Source organism: Polypterus senegalus, chromosome 8 (assembly GCF_016835505.1).
Source record: "Polypterus senegalus isolate Bchr_013 chromosome 8, ASM1683550v1, whole genome shotgun sequence".
Classification (NCBI taxonomy): Eukaryota; Metazoa; Chordata; class Cladistia; order Polypteriformes; family Polypteridae; genus Polypterus; species Polypterus senegalus.
Window position 1 is genome coordinate 8,278,015 of NC_053161.1, and position 21,509 is coordinate 8,299,523.

At 36.5% G+C, this 21,509-nt stretch overlaps 1 protein-coding gene across 2 annotated transcripts in view; it reads right to left on the bottom strand.

Annotated features, from left to right (window-relative positions):
• Window positions 1-1,081: 1,081 nt before the first annotated feature.
• The window catches only part of kdm5a (lysine (K)-specific demethylase 5A), a 159,114-nt gene continuing 138,686 nt past the window's right edge, over window positions 1,082-21,509 (bottom strand). The window contains exons 21-28 of one of the 2 annotated variants that reach the window (XM_039760665.1): window positions 20,318-20,497; window positions 18,796-18,948; window positions 11,448-11,999; window positions 8,071-8,214; window positions 6,246-6,408; window positions 5,853-6,073; window positions 2,587-3,003; window positions 1,082-1,713 (exon numbers count right to left, since the gene is read on the bottom strand). In XM_039760665.1, coding sequence (XP_039616599.1) covers window positions 1,501-1,713; window positions 2,587-3,003; window positions 5,853-6,073; window positions 6,246-6,408; window positions 8,071-8,214; window positions 11,448-11,999; window positions 18,796-18,948; window positions 20,318-20,497 — 2,043 coding nt within the window. In that variant the 3' untranslated portion in view covers window positions 1,082-1,500. The remainder of the gene's footprint in view (window positions 1,714-2,586; window positions 3,004-5,852; window positions 6,074-6,245; window positions 6,409-8,070; window positions 8,215-11,447; window positions 12,000-18,795; window positions 18,949-20,317; window positions 20,498-21,509) is intronic. The other variant, XM_039760666.1, reaches the window with a different exon arrangement.

The following is a 21,509-nucleotide window of genomic DNA, read 5'->3' on the forward strand; positions in this document are numbered from 1 at the left end:
TAAATGAGGACGTAGGAGTCTGGTTAAAGATGTCATGGGGAGAGAAGGTAAAGAACTATATAAAAAAAGCTGTTAACATGGATGAGCGGTGCAAAGAAAAAAATGGTAGAAGACCCAAAGCATAGTATTTTATCCATGAAGAGCAGTTGCATGGTCACCTCCACAAATGGGTCACTCTGCTAAATTAAAGAATTAACTAAACACTTCTATAGCAGTCAGCAACATCTTCACTGTTTCAATATAAGGAGATGCTTCAAGATTCCATTGCTAATTTAATGAAAACCTGTTTCCAATGCAGCCAAGGGGTGAGGTGGCAAAAGGAAGCAAGTTTTCATTTCATTGCTCAGAATTAATTTGTTCCATATTAATTGTGACATAGAAAATAAAAAAAAAACTACGGTTTTTAAAATGTTAAAGTATATATGTGCATACCCCGAAAAATATAAAATACCTGCACATTCCTATCATATATAATGATATATGTTTTTTGTCTGCTGAGTACAATCAACGGTCTGAGGAGACTTGCAAATACGAATTGCACTGTACTATGTAAACATGACAATAAACTTGATTTGACTTAAAATACAAAAGGCTACATTATGCATTACTTTCTCAAGCTCTTCTTTTGAGCCCAGATCCAAATTACAGCATCTTATTACAGAGCAAAATACATTTTTACTTCACTATCTCAATACTTACATAAATTTGTATGCACATATTCTCCTGCGCCAACATAACTCCACTTATTTCCTTGTGGCTCTTTGTGCAACAAAATGGCTTGCATATTATATTAATTGGCAAGCCAAGATCTGAAAGACTCAATTCAGAAAATAAATTGGTGTAATGTTCAGTTGTAACTTACTTTGAAAACTATGAAACCACAAAATCTCAAATTCAGATAGCCAAACTATTTGTAATTTCAATACAGAAAATTATACAGTATAATTGTCATTACTGTATATATATATATATATATATATATATATATATATATATATATATATATATATATATATATATCGTCTATAAACGCAAATATCATTAAAAATACAGCACTCACTTGACAATTATTAGGTTTACAGCAAGGAACAGAAGAGCTTAATACAGAATAATTATTCCAAATAAAGAGTCCTGATTTGATTTTCTAAATACTTAATAAAAAAATTTCTATTAAAACAGAAATCCAAGACAAGGCGTGCATTTTTTTTTTAGATCTGACTTTATTACTAAAGAAGATATCCTAAAAATGACCACTCTGCAAGACAGATGGTATAGAATACACCAGCTGTGCGGATAGGAAGCATGTGCAGCACTTCTATAAACCATTCAACAGAGGCTCATTCCCAAAAACAGAAAAAAGGCCAGAGTGAAAACAATTTCATAGCAGATCTATACAGAAGATGTAATCCACAATGCTTCATCCCTCCAGTCTGTAAAAAAAGTTAGACAGCCTCCTCTTCAATAGAAGAAAATGCAGGGTACATAAAAGAGAAAGCCCTGCTAGCTGCTTTCATGCAATTCGTGTGAGGAGGTAGGTACAATTTGTGGCAGAGAAAGTCCCATGCTGCCTTCTGTCATAGTCACACCAACTGCTGCTTTCCTAGAGCAGGCTGTGCAGATATAGTCCTCATTTTCAGCCATTTCACAGGAAACTCCCACACAGACTTGGTGGAACCACTCGTCACATCCACCATCACATTGTACCCAGTCCACCTTTGATAAAGCAGAAAGAGACAAATAAATAATAAAGCTGCCATATATGTGCAACATCATCATAACTGAATAATGACATACAGCAAACTTTCACAATTTTGGCTCTAAACAACTATTCATAAAGCCTCTCTTGCCATGGTAAGTCTTCTCCTTTCAATTCTAATAGCTGTAGTTTAAAAATACTTCTCTACATCTATACAACAATGTTTTGTTCTTTGGTGCCATTTGTGTTTTGGAAAAAAGCGTGCACAAGATGAAATTAAACTGCCATGCATCACTAAAGCAACGAGCTGAATCAATTACCTGACAGATCATTTGAAGAACAGCTACACCTTTTTTTGTCAAATGACATCATACAATATGGCTTATTTTGTATACTGCATTTCACAAAGTTCTGAGTGGTGTGAACAAATTCACAGGTAAAATGCAGATATAGATTATATTAATTGGTAAATACACCTGAAAATGTTTCTTTAAGTTGGGGGCAAAAACAAAACAAAAAGGTAGAGATGCATAATTAAATGCTAACCCTAACCCCCGTGACCCTGTGTTAGGATATAGAGCGGGTTGGATAATGACTGACTGACTGACTGGACTGCAATAATTTTGGGTGGAGGGCTTGAAAGTAGCCCTCCAATGAAAACTTGAAGAATTATTCAACAAAATAGTCTTTGTTAATCTAAAGTGTATGGTCATTGCTGGAGAAGACTTGTAATTGTGGACTTATCCCTTACAAAAATCTAAATTGGTACAAAACATAACAGTCAACATACAATAAACCGCCTGTGATTGTCTTTGAAAGTACCATCATAATAACTTAAAAGTAACATTAGAGAATGCTGCCTTTTCAGAAAGGCTAAAATTTTCTCTGACCTTGTCTTTGCAAGGTCTTTGGCAGTTCTTGGCAGCACATACGGCGTTCTCATCATCAGAGTCTTCAGCTCCAGACCAGTCATACTTAGAAGGGATGTCTAGTACTTTCTTCTCCCTTTTTTTCTCTGTAACTTCTTTAGCTGCCTCTGCCTTTGCTGCTGCTCTCTCTTTTTTCTTTTTTTCTTTCTCTTCTTTAGCTAGTCTCTTAGCCAGTTGCTTGAGTTCTTTGGACTTCTCAGGATTGAGCTTCAGCTTCTTCTTCTTGGGTTTACCCTCAGTTTTCTTCTGCTCTTTAGATTTGGGCCGCCCATCTCCTGCCAAAAGCAACTGTTCTGCCTTCTCTAACTTCCTTTTACGCTTTTTCTCTGAGGAATCCTTCACTTTTACTTTAACTGTTTTTTCCATTATCCCTTCTTCCTGGAAAATGAAAAAAGACCAATACAAAGTAAGAACCATAAAGGTGAAGAATACTAAAAAAGCAGTAAAAAGAAAATTATTAAGATAAATAGCTTGTTTTGATGATTTTTCACAACACATTCACACATACTGGCTATTCTGGCAGTAGTATAGCTTATGAAAGTATTTCAATGATCAGAAAAATAAGAGAAAATTATACAAAAAGCTGCAATTTTGCAGTGAACTGCTAAGACTTTAAAAATGTAGGAACTTTGTGACTAAACATTATATATTGGTATCATTTTCTAATGGCATTTAAACATTTCTTAAAAAAAAAAAAAAAAAGGATACCCATTGCAATGAGCACAGATATTGGTAACCATGCAAAACACGTAAAGTTAACCAGAAGTACCCACTTAGATGGCCGCCCTGCTAACAAAAGCAGACCTCATGGTTGTTTTCAAATGTCTCAGCTGATACCAGCAAAATTTAAGCAGGAACAGGAACATAGCTAAAAGCACAACCATACTGTAAAAACAGATAAACATGTCAATGTACAAATGATCATAGATATGACAAAACAATGTTAATATTCAATGAAGGTAGACAGTTGGTTAAACATCCACCTTACATTTTCTGAGTCCACTGGTCTATGGACACATGAAGCCAGATCCTATTCCAGCAACATCAAGTGACAGGAATCATCTTTGAATGCTTACTTACATTCAGTTACACAGCCAGTTTACTATCATCAGTCTGAGAATCTTGCACATTGAGGTGTTGGACTAAAATTCACTTAGACATTGAGAGAACATGAAAGCTTTACACAAGCAGTAACAAGGACAATACTTGAATCCAGCTCCCTATTGGTGACAGACGGCTAAAGCAACGCAATACTGGCCTACAATACCACTTGCTAACCACACATAAAGTCAGTAAAAAATACTATTAACAATAATAATAAAAAGGCCAAATTCTGAAATTACAAAATGGCTCAATAGTCAAGCACAGAATAAAATGGACTAAGAAACACAATTTGTTTGCAGTTAAGTCAGTGGTTCGGTAATGGACCAGACTTTGTTGTATCAAGGAGGAGGAGGAGGTTGGGGCAGTTTTCTTTAAAATGTAACTTTTTGATGTAGCTGTTGCACTGTGATGAGAGAAGGCATGCTGAAAGTCATTTGAACTGAGACTTAATGCACCCTGAATTCACAATACTGCCTAGAAACTGTTCAACATGAAGGAATGTAAACAGTGACTTCTTTTATAGGGTTTAGTGGACTTTAGACATCAAAAAATACTACTTGTAACATTAAAGAAAAATCACCAATCATCAACTATTTAAAGTCACACTTAACACTAGGATGTCTACAGTCAAAATAGGTTGGGTTTGAGGAGGAAAGTGAAAAGACTTATAAAATGGTCCTGAACAGTAATTATTTTTCTAGGTGCTGAAGAATTTGACTGACTTTTGATTTGCATTTTTCTTTAATTTAAAATTACTCTTTACATATAGGTTTTTAAAATAAGCAGTCTTTCAATAACAGAATTCCCATCTGGAAGCTTTCAGTTTGACTGAAGTTTTTGAATAAGATGAGAATGTGTGTTTTGCATTTCTAAAACACGTTCCAATCACGGCAATAAAAAATTCAGCTAACAAAAAACACTTAGTCTCTTTACTATGTTTGTTAATAACTTCCCATTGATACAGTCCTTAAATGACACTGGTCACAATATAAAATCACATATTCATAAATGCTAAATTCTATAAAGGATACCAGGGTCTGCTTTGTGGAGAATAACTACAGGTTAAATACTGAATATTGAGCAAATTAAGAAGTTAAACAGTAAATGTACTCTTAGGTATCATAAAGTCACAAAATTAATACATCTGAAGTGTGATAATATTGTGTAAGTTTAAGTACAAACTAACAATATCATTGGCCATTTTTTACTTTCACCAAGGTTAGCCAATTGTCCCTTAATCATTTTCCAAAAGGAAAAAAAGAAAAATATGCTCTTCATGCTAGTTAAGAAGGTAAAGCTTTACCCCCTTATTATAAATATTTTTCATATCAGTTCACACCTATACAACAGCATACCAAAACACAGAAATGCAATGAATGAAACTAAAAATACTATAGACAGATTTTTAAATTAAATAAATAAAAATGATTGCACATTTAGCTAAATTAATCTGCTCTAGAAAAATTAATAAGGATGCCTTTTAAAGATCTTTGTTAAGGATTTGTTTGCAAATGCAACATCTGAAAACTATAAAGAGAGTTCCTGCAATAAAGTATTTGACCTTTGAAGCAATGCTGAATCAAGAAACACTGTGAAGAAGATCCTATGTGCAGTACAAAGCAGGCACCTCTAGAGTAAAAAATGTTGAGAATTCCCTTCTCACCACAGATTGCATTAAAACCAGATGTTACATCACTGTGGGGTTAACTTATAAATAAAGAAAGATGAAGAATGATAACGACACAAAGCAGGGAAGCATTATACAAACAAACAAAAATGTAGCAGAAATCTAATATGATGAAAATTTTAACTCCAAACCTTCTGACATATTTTTCTTTTTGGGAATTCACAGCCTTATTAAAATAAAAAAAATGTGTATGTATATTTATATGTTACTATCAATGTGTGAAATTAGGCATTGTGTCCCGAAAATGGGACGTAACACGTATATAGTATACAGTGTGTGTGTATATGCATATATATGTGTACATAGATATATTTTTTTGGTATTTGGTACACTGTGTCTCTTTTTGTAACAGTATGGGTAGCAGATATTTTTTCTTCTTTAAATGTATCCACTTTCTTATTTAATTGATATATTATCCAATTTAGGTATTATATACCTCCATGACTTGTAAGAAACGCTCTTCAGATGGAGGATGTGTTGCCTGCAGTATCCTCCAGATGTGCTGCGTTTCATCCAGTGACACTTCCAAAAGATCCCCAACCATCATCAGATCTTCTAGTTGGATCTTGGCAGATGGAGAGAGTTCAAGCACAGGTGGCTCCAAACTTCGAGGTACCAAAGGAGTCTTCCGAGGTTGCTTTCTAGGAGTACCTGTACCTGAAAAACAGTGGCACGGTTTAATATAATATTGTGCAGAAAAAATTAGATTGACTCCATATACAAATATTCAGAACATCAAACAAATGTAGGCATTTTTAAATTAAATAAATAGTGTCATGAAAGATAATTTTAAAATTAAGATACATAAATGGTGAAATGTAGAGCTTACTTTGAGCGCAGGATTTTGAAGCTGAGGAGTATGCATGCTCTGCACAGAAGGATGGTGTAACGGGCCACATATGAGTAACCACTTCCTCTGATTTTATTGGTATTTCCTCATCACAAAATAAATTTGATTCAAGACCGCCAAACGACTTCACATTTGTGGAATCCTAAAGTAAAAAGTGAGGATCTCTTTAGCTTCTTAGCTGGAAAATATGATAGTATTTTTATGTTTACTCTGCTAGTCTCAAGAAAACAACAAACACTGGGCAACTCCAAAAAAATCGAAAAGGTAAGCAAGCATAGTTGAAAACTATTATCCATGTATTCATTATCATTTGCATGATTACAAGATGCATAATAAAAAAAATAAAAATTACATTACTGTATACACTTTGCTACAATGATGCAAAATTGTGGTTAAAGACATACTATTTTATTCTATTATACACTGATGGATATTCCCTTTACTATACTTCACTATTTGTAGGGGTTTCCCAATTAATATTTGGGAGCCACATTAGTATAATACCCCTCAGGCCCACCAACCTAACACCATAAACTTGCCTTTTTCATATAATTTAAAACTCGCATATTAACACTGTTTTCTGCATTGGAATGAGCCTCCAGGATAAGACTTACTCAGATCAGGGGGTTTTCTAGTAAACTCCTAGAGCCTCCCTGCAGGTGCAAGTTCTTCATCCCCACCAACATCACTTCCATGGAGTATTTCTTTTTAGCTTTAACTGAGTAAATCTATTAATTGGTTCATTGGATAAATTTTTTTCCATTTCGTATTGTGCATTTAGAAAAGTGCAGTGGCATGAGACTGGAATTTATAATACATTTAAGATTTTTTTCCATAGGTTTAAATGCTTAACACTTTTTAGGTTGTGTTTGCTAAGTTAACTGCATCAAAATAAGACAGTTAATGAAGAAGGAGAGGTGCAAATGACACCATTTTACAAGAGAGCAGTTATTTCAGATTTATCCACTTGTGTACTTATTAGCAAACAAGCACTTAAATAACCTGAAAATTAAAGAATGGACTAAAAGGGATAAATTTGTGCCTGCCTAACATACAAACATTTTTGTTTAATTCTGTAATTATTTAGTATAACCAGATTGTATTTTCTGAATTTACACATGAAAACATAGAAACTGGGAAAAAACAACATGCTTCATTAATGGAAGCATAAAATTAAAAGACAAAAAAAATTAAAGATAAAAACCTGCAGCCACATGATAGCCCCCAGGACTAAACTTTAAAACTTCTGACTTAGGTAAAGTAAATATAGACTGCCCAGACTGAAGCCAGGTGGCCATTTTTCCTTGATTGATGAAACAATGTATTCTTGGAGTACTGAAGACTGTGGACCATCTTCTGTATTTTTTTTTTCTCTTTAAGTTTTGCCTTCCAGAAATTTTTATTTTCATCTGTTCCACTGCCACTTGACCATAACCATAATTACTAATAAAATAAAATATACCATTGTCATCTGCAGGAAAAATAGGCAAAGTTTTTCTTTAATGTTTCAGTTATCCTGTTTATTCTATATTGTTCATTTTTTTTCTTGCTATATTTTTGCTATTGTTATTATTGTTTTCCATAGAGCACATTGAGCTATATTCAAAATATGAAATATGCTGTTTAGTGTAAAGGTATTAATATTTTTATATATCCCCAATGTCCACCGAATACTATTGCTGCTTTTTAATTGAATTCACATATCATCACCCCAATATATATATAATATATATTAAAATAGAATAAATACCTTTACTACCTCTGAATAAGGAATCAATTTTTTTTTTTGTTTGTAAGTGGGTACCTTAACATCGTATCCATATGTCTCCCGAATATCTTCATCTGAATCTGTTTCTTCATCATCATATTCAACTGAGAGACGAGGTGGTGTGGTTACTCCTCCTGCTACTCGGTTAAAACCAGACTGCTGGAAAGTGTGCAGGTGTCCCTAAAAAAGATTAAAATAAATAAATAAATTACTACTTTATATTAGTTATGCTTTCTAGCAGATCCAAATGCCCAATATTCAGACAAACTGAATGTGTGAATAGACAGAGAATCATGTTTGGAAACATATAGGAAGAACAAAGAAGAGGTTTCCAAACCAAGCTCATACATTTTCGCTTGGGAACATTAGAGAGAAGAATCCTTTACACTGCACAATGAGTCTATTCAGTTATTTTGATTTCAATATTGAGCTTAGAAAAATCAGAATTGTTTTCTGTTTTATGCAATGTGCAGCCAGCTGGAGCATCTATCCTAGACATATTCAAGATAAATTAGGACCAAAAAAAAAAAACACAAGACAATGAATACAAAATCATACATTGAATAGAAGAAATTATATATTTTGTATATAGCAAAAATAATCATACATTTGTTAGTATGAGTGGCTGTGTGAGTAACCTTACCGCCAGTGACAGATTTTATCCAAAGGTTATGAGGGTCCTGTACCTATTGTCATGAAATTGGTTTTGTAATACATGCAGTGTGCATAATTAAGTGATACAGGCCACATTCAAAGTAAAATAAAAATTACACACTAATAGAATTAATAGTCTCTTTGTTTCCCTCAAATTAGCTGCAGTTGAATATAACCACACAAAATAATTAAAGAAGTACCTTGAAAATGTATTACACACTCACTGCCATCCAAGAGTGAATAAAGCAGACCTACTGCCCCTAAGTTAATTGCAAATTTAAAAATTCAAGTTTGATTTTTGTGCTATATTTTTATAAGCCTCTTCAAACATAAAGCTCCACGAAAATGCATCATTTGCAGTCAGAAAGCCCATGTTTTTGTATATATGTAATATTGGTGCTGCTAGTCACAATTCCTGTATTAGGATATATTATAAATAATGATTTATTGATAAGGACTAACTTGGCTTTACACTTGTATACTTACTAATGCATACATTCCTCAGATCTATTTGTGATCAGAAGGTGCCAGTTTTAAACATTTAAACCGAAGCTGAAGATTATCGTCTTTAGTCTAGGTTACCATTATTAGACCCAATGGTTAAGCTATTCATACTACAAATAGGCTCTTAAATATTTGCACAGAAATAAAAGTTTGTTGCTTAATATGACATGTTACAGACTCTCTTCTATAATGTTTCTCTTCTGCTACTTTGCTAAGCAACAAGACATCACTGAGAACTGGATTCTTAGGGTCAGTTGTTACTACCATAAACCATATTATTTTACATCAAATCATAAGTATGTGCTTATTAAATTGTAGAATATGTAGAAGAAGAAGGGGGTACTGACATTGTACAATATTCTGGTCACCTGTGTTACAAGTAAATGACAAAACCATCAGACAGTAAGAGAAAAACATTTAGCCACTAGGCTTGAAATTGAAGTGGTATGTCCAAGTGAAAATATTTTAGAAACTGGATCATGATTATATCTATTATAAAAAAAAAAAAACTTGCAACGAGACGTGATCTTTTGAAGAGAGGCAGAGAGTCACAAGAATTACACAATCTAATTTCAAAAATGGGGTTTGCCTCACATGCATTTATTGGTTACTTTGCAAAATAAACCATTAACTGCTGATGATGCAGATCGCTTTGTCTGTGCTGAAATTCCAAACAGAGAAACCTATCCTGAATTATGGTACAAAGTCATTAAACACATACCTTACGGACCTCATTTAAAAGATTCAGTATGTTGGGACTCAAAAGAAAAAAGTGTTTAAAGAAATTTCCAAAAGTGTTTGTTCAAACAACAGATATGACTAAGACTGGCTTTCCTGATTATCGGCAAAGAGATAATCGCCACGAACAACACGCTTATCACGGAAAGAAAGATGGTAAAATTGTGATGTTCGATAATTCAATGATTGTACCATATAACCCGTATTTGCCCAAACGATTTGAATGTCATATTAATGTCGAGTATTGTGCATCGGTTATGAATATTAAGTACATCTACAATTACATTCATAAAGGGCACGATAGAGTATGCGGAAGTTTATCGAAAAAACAGTCTCAGGACGAAGTTGAAGCATATTTAGATACTCGGTACATCAGTCCAATTAAAAGCGGGTGGCATTTAACTGAATTGTCAATGCATAGTCAAAGTCATTCTGTTGAATTATTACTGTTTCATTTACCAGGTCAGAATATGATTCAATTTAAAGACGGCAAAGAAGCAGAAGCTTTAGAGGAAGCGAAAAATAGAAATACAAAATTATTGGCTTATTTTGAACTTAATAAAACAGACGTAAATGCAAAAGCATATACATATTTGCGAATTCCTCAACATTACACATGACAGAAACAAAAAATAGTGTGGCATCCAAGAAAAAGTAATTGCAAAAGTGTTGCTCAATTAAAAATTGTATCACCAAAAGATATCGAACAGTTTATTTTCAAATTGTTGTTACATGAATCAAAAGGAGCAACGTCATATAAAGATGTTCTAATTACAGATGGAACTAAGTATGGTACTTTTAAGAAACGGCACGAGCAGCTAGGTTATTTAAATTGGATGACTATATGTTTGAAATGATGCCTGATGCTGCTTCTGTAATGATGCCTGACAAATTAAAACACTTCTTCGTGTACTTAATTATGAAGGGTGAAGTTGATGCTTTACAATTATGGGAAGCGTTCAAAAGAACATTATCCGAAAAGTCGAATGAACAAACGGCTCTTTCGATCATCAAAGAAATGTTAGAAGCAGAAGATTTAATGATTCAGCAATTTGGACTTCCAGAAGAAAAAGATGAATCTGAGGTAAAGAAAGAGATAACAGCAGACGAAAATTTAACAGTGGAAGACCATAAAAAATATACCAGAAAAGTTAATTCCAAATATTATTTTTACTGAAGTCCATCCATCTATCCATTATGCAACCCGCTATATCCTAACTACAAAAGTGACCATAATGCATATGCAACAATTCCTATGAAAAAACACAATCTCATTAAATTGCATTTCCGGAAAAACAAACCCGGGGATTGGCAAGCGAAGCGAGCAGAAGGCAAAGCCCTCTAGTAGGTTTAAATTAAAAGAAAGATTTACCTTTTCTATTGAATGTTAGTAAAACAGGATAAAAAATGTAATTTTAATTTAAAATTGTCATTAGTAGCATTAGTGGCATTATTAAGCACAAAATGTTTAAGAGTACATTTGGGGGGAAATATAAATGAAATGCAATGCTTTTTACCTGTAAATCAGGATTAGCTGCAGCTTTTTGTAATTCCGCAGTAATTATCTTTTCTGTCTTCTCTCTAGCTGCTTGTTCCACCATGCGCTGGCTCAGTACCGACAGCTTTGCTAGTGCTGATGACAACTCATCAGTGGCTAAGGCTTGACGTGCTCGATCCTGCCAGCCCATAGCTCTCTCAGTAAGACACTGCAAAGCCTCTCCTTCAGGAAGTCTAACAGGAAGCTTCTGAAGTGACACCAGAAGAGACAGAATAGTTTCAAGTCTAGGACGACGTGAGCGCTGGCATAACGGGCAGAGGAACTTCACTTCTTTACTCTGCCAGCCTAATCCTTTTTTCTGGGAAGCAGTCTTAGGAAGTGGCACACAGGTGCTATGAAACCAGTCCTTGCATAACTCACACTGCAGCATAAAGCCACTGGCAGTTTTCCGGCACAGACAAAATTTCACCTCTTCTATCCGATCAGCCATTGCCATTTTAGCCAGGTTAGCTGCTCTTAGAGAGTGCATTGCTTCAATCTCTTTCTGTTCTTTTATTTTAAAGGCAGCAACCTGCAAATAAGTGGAGAAGAAAATTATACATCTCTCTGTAATACAAGCATTACTAATGAAGCAAATTACCAAAACAAAAAGAAAAAAAACTCTGAGAACAGTATTATTCAATGAAGGAAATCTCCATTTTATACAACTTATGCCTCCTCTTAAACATTTTTTAAATTTGTTTAGTATCACTTACCACCTTCCCTGATTAACCTCACATTTTCAAAAAAGCTGTTTATTTTTTTGAGTATGCCAAGGCATTGTGAAACATGACAAATTTGTGCAGTCTCACAGTCTATCTGCAGGATCTACAGGAGTACCTAAATGTTGTAACCAACCATACATCAGAGGGAAATCTACATCTGATTTTATCCCCCTTTTTTCAAAATATAAAATGCATGCTGACTGTGAAGTAATGAAAACCCACAGATCATTTTTAGCTTGGAAAGGATTACAGAATATTATCTCAAGCTGGTTATGGAACTTGCTTAGGGTCACATAATACGTTGGAGCTGAGGAACAAACGTATGCTCCCCGTGTGGCCCAGTGCCTCTGTCAGTTGACAATACCTTGCATTGCAATCTTAACTGCTGGGCAAAAAGAAACTGGAGTTCTCACTGAAATGTTACATGAACTATTTTTTACAGTTCCTCAACATATTCTGAAAATATTTCTAAGAAAAGTAAAAAATATTTCCAGCCTCTAGTAAACAGAAAATTGTAATTGATCAGGATAAAATCATTCACATTGTTTAAAGTAATTAGGACATCTGCATCTCTTCTTTACATTTAACACTTATAATAAATTTCAACTTCTAGAGGTATGTTAGTCTTGCTGACCAGGAAGGTTTATCAAGGTATTTAAGGAGCATAGATTTGGCTTTAGTTTAAAATGGGTTTGGTTCCTAATGCATTTTGCAAGGTGACAATGTACTATTAGCAATCTATAGCAAACATCCAAGAATAACTGCATGTTTCTGTCTGGATTAATGGAATAGTAAAAAAAAAAAACTTAGGATAGGTTCAAAGGTCATATTTTAAATTAATACACTGCCTGAATTTAGTGTATGCTTCAGGAAAGATTACTAGCATTTATAATATCTTATATATTATAGTATTTACAATATTTTTGCAGCCAATGTATTCTTCATCATGCAGAACACTATATACCTCAGTGACATCATCTTTCACACACTGATTATGAATTTAGTCTTGTGTGCCCTAAAACAGCTATAATAAGAGCACTGCTGAAGATACAGTAGGTCAGCAGTTGCTCTTTTGAATCATTTTGAAGAACCACAACTCAGCAGCTAAATGTATCACTTAAAAATGGAATTTCACAGTTTTGTAAGCCATAATGTGCTGTAATGTAATATAAAGTAGTATAAAAGTGGATGCAAAGTTTCAAAACCCTGGGAACTGCATGTTTCACTAAATTCTTTTGACGACATATAATGCCGTGTATACTCTCATAAACTAGTAGTAGCTGACTCAGTATGTACAAATATATCGCTCTCTATGTGAATACAAGGTGGTGCAACTCTGTACATATAAACGTTAAAATCTCCAATTGGTGGAGAGACATCGAACTGTTGGCCGTAAGTCTGCGTCCCTATTACTTGCCAAGAGAGTTTGGACATGTGATTGTTCTTATTGTTTACATCCCCCCTGGAGACTTTAACCATGTAATGCTGGATAAAACATTACCTGCCTTCTTCCAGTATGTGGACTGTAACACCCGGGGAAATAGAACTTTTGACCTACTGTATGCAAACGTTAAAGACGCATACAGTGCCACCCCGCTGCCTGCGCTTGGGAAAGCAGATCATAACCTGGTTCTGCTTCAGCGTCACTACAAACCAAGTAAAGGCGTTACCTACAACCAAATGATCATACAGGAAGTGGTCCCCTGAGGCAGAGCAGGCTCTGAGAGACTGCTTTGGAACTACAGACTGGGATATACTGCTGGGGTCACATAGTGAGAACATTGAAGAGGCTGTTGACTGCACAACTGATTACATCAATTTCTGTATGGACTTTGTAGTTCCAGTAAGAACAGTACGCTGCTATGCTAACAACAAGCCATGGATTACAAGTGATTACAAGATTTGAACCAGAAGAAAAGAGCTTTTAATGGTGGTGATCAGCATGAGCTCAAGCACGAGCAGAAGGAACTCCGAGTGCAGCTCAAGGCAGCAAAGGAGCAGTACAGAAGAAAGCTGGGGCAGAAATTGCAGAATTACAGCATGAAGGAAGCTTGGGATGGGATGAAGATCATCACTGGCTGCAGCTTGAAGCGGGGTGCCACCATCGAGAGAGAAGTGGAGAGAGCAAACCAACTGAACAACTTCTTTAACAGGTTTGACCACCCTAACCCACTCTCACCTCGGAGAACTTCATCCGCCAACCATCCTTCTGCTGATACCAGCATAGGTGAGACATCCCCACCCACAATTACAGCAGCACAGGTGAGCAGAAAGCTGAGGAGTCTTCGTGCCAGCAAAGCAGCGGGTCCAGATGGTGTATCGCCACGACTGCTGAAGGCCTGTGCGTTGGAACAGGGGTGTTCTCTACAGCGCATCTTCAACCAAAGCCTGGAACAGGGTAGCGTCCCGAGGCTTTGGAAAACATCTTGTATCATCCCAGTCCCAAAGGTATCACGTCCTAATGAGCTGAATGACTTCCGGCCTGTTGCTCTGACGTCACATGTGATGAAGACCATGAAGCAGCTGCTGCTTCACCACCTGAGGCCATAGGTCCACCATGCCCTCGTCCCTCTGCAGTTCGCATACTAGGAGAAGGTGGGAGCGGAGGATGCCATCATCTATATGCTACACCAATCCCTCTCCCACCTGGACAGAGGCAGTGGCGCTCTGAGAATTATGTTTTTGGACTTCCCTAGTGCCTTCAACACCATCCAACCTCTTGTCCTTAGGGACAAGCTGACTGAGATGGGAGTAGACTCACACCTGGTGGCATAGGTCGTGGACTCTCTTACAGACAGACCTCAGTATGTGCGCCTTGGGAACTGCAGGTCTGACATTGTGGTCAGCAACACAGGAGAACCGCAGGGGACTGTTCTTTCCCTGGTTCTATTCAGCCTATATACATCGGACTTCCAATACGATTCGTAGTCCTGCCACGTGCAAAAGTTTGCTGATGACACTGCTATTGTGGACTGCATCAGGAGTGGGCAGGAGGAGGAGTACAGGAAGCTAATCAAAGACTTTGTTAAATAGTGTCACTCAAACCACTTACACCTGAACACTATGAAGACCAAGGAACTGGTGGTGGATTTTAGGAGGCCCAGGCCCCTCATGGACCCCGTGATCATCAGAGGAGACTGTGTGAAGAGGGTACAGACCTATAAATACCTGGGAGTATAGCTGGATGACAAATTGGACTGGTCTGCCAATACTGACGCTTGTGTAAAAAAGGTCAGAGCCGACTATACTTCCTTAGAAGGTTGGCGTCCTTCAACATCTGCAATAAGATGCTGCAGATGTTCTACCAGACGGTTGTGAGGAGTGCCCTCTTCTACGCGGTGGTGCGCTGGGGAGGCAGCATAAAGAAGAAGGACGTCTCACACCTGGACAAACTTGTTAAGAAGGCAGACTCTATTGTAGGAATAAAGCTGGACAGTTTAACATCTGTAGCGGAGTGATGAGCACTAAGCAAACTCCACTCCTGTCAATCATAAAGAATCCATCCACTTAACAGTGTCATCTCCATGCAGAGGAGTAGCTTCAGTGACAGACTTTTCTCACTGTCTTGCTCCACTGACAGACTGAGAAGATCGTTCCTCCCCTACACTACGCAACTCTTCAATTCCACCCGGGGGAGTAAACGCTAACATTATTTAAAGTTATTGTCTGTTTTTACATGCATTTTTTTACTCCTTAATTTAATATTGTTTTTTGTATCAGTATGATGCTGCTGGATTATATGAATTTCCCCTTGGGATTAATAAAGTATGTATATATGTATGTATCTATCTAAAATAACCTATTATTATAAAGCAGATTAATACACACAATAATAGACATTTCCACCTTGGAACTTCAACTGTTAGAAAAAATATAATAAGATGAAGGTTAGGTGGAACATCTGTAGCCAAGGAATGATCTGAAAGATCCCAGAAAATGTCTGATAGAATTTTTTTGTGGATGGAAGACAGAATGGATTGATCTCGATATATTATAAATCCTTGAAGCTAATATCCCAGAGTCAAGGAAGAAGGATGAAAACAGATTTCATATCTCAGAAGACAACAATATAAATGACATCTAAGTAAGTACTAATTTTGACGCAGCCTTCAAGGTTCCCAAGCTTAAATATTATTGAGAGTATGGGGAGAAATCTCAAGCATGCGCTGCATGTAAGAACATCTAAGGAAATTTCAAAGCTAGAAAGCTCTGTTAGAAAGACTCTAAGCAGGCTACAAGAAACACCTGGAAGGTGTGATTTGCAAGGTGTTACTAAATACTGATGTCTAAACCTCTGTATATGGTAGTTTTAGTCAATTAAATTCACTAAAAAGCAGCCAATTGTGTATAGAGATGTGCAGACATTTAAGTGTGTACCTAAGAGAGATTGCAATTAATCCTTTTTACTTACACATTCTGTATAAAATACAATGTGACTGTGGTATGGACACTTTTGAATACAACTATATATATATCATCCTCTTTAATAAAACCCCTGTGTGCGTCCAGGTGTTCGTGTGTGTGTGACTTCTGGTGAAGTGCGCATGCGTGGGGCCACACGGCACGTGTTCAATCTCTTCCTGTGCATTCCCTGTGTGTGCAGAGAGAGAGAGAGACAGAGAGACACACACAGGTGCGTGCGCACGAGAGACAGATAGACACGCAGGGCCGCCCAAGAGACAGACAGACAGACACGCACACACACGCGCGCCCACGCGAGAAACAGACACGCACGCAGGCCCGCGCAAGAGACAGTCACGCACAAGCACACGCGAGAGACAGTCAGGTATGCACGCAGGCTCGCGAGAGAGAGAGAGAGATAGACACACACACACACAGGCAGGCCCGCATGGGGGACAGACATGCACGCAGGCCCGCAACAGAGACAGACACGCATGCACGCACGCAGACAGGCCCGCCACAGAGACAGACATGCATGCACACACACACGCACGCAGGCCCGGGACAGAGTCAGAGACACACACACACACACACACACACACGCACGCGCACACCACACACACACAAACGCATGCGTACATTGTTGCAATGTTACTTTTCTTGGTTGTTTATTAGATTACGGATTTTTCAAATGTTCATTATTTTCCCTGTGCTTAAAACTCATTAAAAAAGGTGTTTTTAGCAAGCGGGTCGTAAGGCTATAGCGCAAACTCTTGCAGTGTTAGTTTTCTCTGTTGTTCAAGGTTTTCATAGTGTTATTCAATGTTTTTACATTTAGTTTACTATTACGCTGTGCATTCAATGGTATAATTAACTATATGTGTGCTTAAAATCTTAAAAAAAAATATATATTGACATACAGTTCATATGGTCTGGAAAGGATTCATTGTATTTACATACAATCCTATGGGTGGAAATTACTTCGGTTCCACTGTATTACTGTCCGACAAAATTACAGGCATTTTACGGAAATACAAACCAGTATTACTGAGAGAGAAAATGAAAGGCACACAATACAGTGACGCATATTACAGCCACATACAAGGTCCCTTGCCATTTAACACAGACTGTTCCTACTAATGTTTATGCACTACTGTTCTAGCACCCGTTATTGTAAGAGAGCTGCCGGGAGAACAGCCGGCACTTCCGCCACGCTGGGGCGTGGCCAACGAGGGAATGCTGGGAACTACCTGGAGCTCATCCGGGAGAGAATAAAAGGGGCTGGAGTCGGGTGGAAGACGGACGAGGCACGAGACAGAGTGTGAAGGCGGCCCGAAGAAAGGCATTGTGAGGCCAGGACTGTGTGTGTTGGGGTTTGTGCACTATTTGGACTGGGTCTGAGTGACCATTTATTGTAAATAATTGTAAATAAATACGTGTGGTGGTGAGTAACATGTCTGCCTGTGTGTCCGGGTCGGCTCCACAATATATATATATATATATATATATATAGTGCTGTGGTAAAAAAAAAAAAAAATCAGGATTTCTGCTATCATTTGTATTGTTCCTAGGTTATCAATCTGTTGCAATGCTGGGTAAAGGTGAGAAGCTGCAAAACAATTACTTGACACGGTGATGTTTCGCTAAAGTTTACATTTTGCCCTTTATTATCTTATCTTTATTAGCGTTTTGTAAAAAAGTTTTGTATCCATATTTCCAAATAAAGCCAAACTAATTTTTATAATATTTTTGCATTTTTTTTAACCAGATGTTAATGGGACTTTTTAACACATCATTTTCTGGTGATATACTGTACTCATCCACCTACTGCACTACCACATTGATGCTGCCATAACATAAAACAAGAAGCAGACAATCAGTCAAGCAGAAATCTAATCAATTTTAAAGAAAACAGAGTCAGGAAGAAAATCCTTCCATATCTCATAATCATCAACCCATTCAACCAAAATTAAATGCTTCCAGTTCACAAATGAATTTATATGCAATTAAATGTCCTTTGCCATAAGTACACCAAGCTACTAAAATGGGGGATTTCTTTAAAAATCACTACTCAACAAGGTGAAGCATTGAAAAAGGCAAGGCTTACACAAGACACAGTAATGATACTATGTGTTCTGGCTTAAGCTTTACTAGCATTTTTAGCAGAAAACTTTTAGTGAAAGACAGCTTAGATATACTTACAACACTTGCTGGGTTTCGTGCCTCCTCAGTGCCTTCTTCTTCACTCAGACATTCCATATCCAAGTCTCTCTCTTTTTCCATAAGTTCTTTAGCCTTTTTCCGTTTACTCTTGCTACTCCCATACACACCGATATCAACCCTGGGACTTAGAACCTACATTAAATATGTTGGGAAAAAATAAATTTGAATAATTCCCATGTATTACTAGTATGACACAGCTTTATCTACTATTTCAAGCAATAACTTCATGATAAACTACAATAATACTTTGAGGACTACATAAAGATTTCAACAAACTACAGACGCCAATATTGCTGGAGTTCATAAAAGACTGCCTTGTGTGTACCTGAAAAAGGAAAAAAGCTAAGGTTATACCCACAAAAATAAAACATTAGAGATACAGCGTTTCAGCTGTGTAGTCACCATCGGAGGCTTAACTGAAAAAGAAAAATAGGTTAAGGAAGGAAGGGAATAAGGTGGGGTACATGAAAGGTATAGAAGAAAAGGTGCTAAAAGCAGAGAATACTTAGAAAGGAACTAAAAAGTATGGCCAGTGGCAAACATATGACTTCTAGTCGAAAAACAAACAAACAACTGTAGCTGCTTGATTTGGTCACTTTGAGGATGTCGGATTACAGAATTTTTAGTAATTCAGGGGGCAACAGATTACACAAATGCCTCATGATTTTTTAATCACGTTCTAATTTCTAAAACATCACAAGCTTGTCTCATTTTGACAAGCAATTGAGGTACTACATGACAGTTCCAGTGGTTGTGTTTTCCTAGTATACTAAGTTCAGCCACAGTGTCTGACTTTTCTTTATTCATTCTGTCGTGGTACAACAAACACAAGACAGAAGAGAAGCCACAGTGTTTCAAATGTCTTATGTTTGCTGTAACACGACAAAATGAAAACAGAAAAAGAAAGGGCAGAGACTACAGCTGGACTTGTCATACTTCGAAAACATTTACATAGACACTACTGCTGTGAGGTATCAAGCCTCAAACAAAAACTTCTCTTCTGTTTGTATGGTCCACAACACCCAATTTCATCTTTGCTGACTGTAGATGGAAATGATGTTAGTAGCAATATTAAATTTCATGAGACTGTGTGCACATTTAAAATAAGAAATACACTTGTGTTTCGATTTGAAGAAATAAACAAAAAGTAACAAATTTATGTGTGCATAAAATGAAGTTCAAATTACAGCACAGTTTTGAAACTAAAACTGTGAGTCCGGACATATGGCCCAAACATCCAGTATGAAGATTTTGTGAAATTCACTAAATACCATTATCAGACATTATCCATCATCTAAAAATTAAAACTGGAAATATGGCTGTGTAATGGTTTTGTAAGTTTTGTTATATTATTTCTGCAATTTATAGCATCATGAATAAACTTAGGCAACCTTTAGGGAATATAAGAAGAGAAAATCAGATACAAAAGAACTGCATCACAAGTGAATTACTGTGACTTATTATTATTTTATTAAACTTTTATAATGTACTATATTCTTACCTGAAGAAGTGTATATGTTGAGTTCTTTTTCAGAAAGGTCCGTGCTGTCCGCTCTCGCCATGCCCGAGCAGATGCCACTTGAGATTCTAACTGGGGCAGGGCATCTAGTCTAACTGGTACTGGTCTACCACGTGCCAACAAGCTTTCCAGCTGGTCAATATATGCATAATTACTCCCACTCTACAATATAGCACAGAAAGGATTTCATCATTTCTGTAATCTCTTGCAGACTTTACAATACTACATAAACAACAGGTTTTTCCCACTTCTCATGAACAAGGTGTCCCGAAGTACATAATCTTCAATTTTAACATCCTTTTTAAAACTGCAGACTGCTCCTATTCAATTTTAATGCTGTTCAAACAAATCAGGATGAACTTTATGGCTACATAATAACTAAGTCATTTACATGATCCATAAGGCAATTTAACTACAGGGGTAATGTACATGGAAAGTATCCTCTCTTGCACATTCTTCATTAATTGTACCAGTAACTTATAATTTTAATGCATCTGTGTCAAGCAGGTTATAACTTACAAGAAGAGGGAATGGAAAACAGTGTGGAGGTGCATACAGAATCACAAAGCCTTTGAACACAGACATCCATTACAAAGAAAGATTGGCAATCATATGTATGTAATGTCACAAATCCCAGAGCCCTCACATGGAATTTCAAAATAAATAATGGTCTGTCTAAAGGACTAAGGCATAAAACAACGTAGGATGTGACGTCAGAGACCATTACATGTAAAAAAAAAAAAGAGAGACTGACCATTTCATCTGAACGTTGCCAAACATAGACATGTGCATCACACAATTGCAAAATTAAAAAGTCACTCAGGACAACATCCATCCTCAACTGTGCTGATTTTCAGTTAGGTTTTTTTTTTATCTAACACTATTTATATCCAGACTTTGTTATCAGTTTTATTTTCTATTATACTTTCTTTTTATATTTTAATATATATCATCTACTGTAGCTTTCAGATTTCTAGATTTTGTCTTTATATCTAGAGTGATTAAAGTAATAAAAGAAATATTAAGGCACCTGGTGTGGGAAGGTTTACCAGGGCTGAAAGACTGAACCTAAACAGAAGGGTAAGTATAGTAGAAGACCCTATTGGTTGGTAAGTAGCATATAACCAAAAGGGTGTAGAGCTTTCATGTGTCTCAGGGACACTGATACATTTGT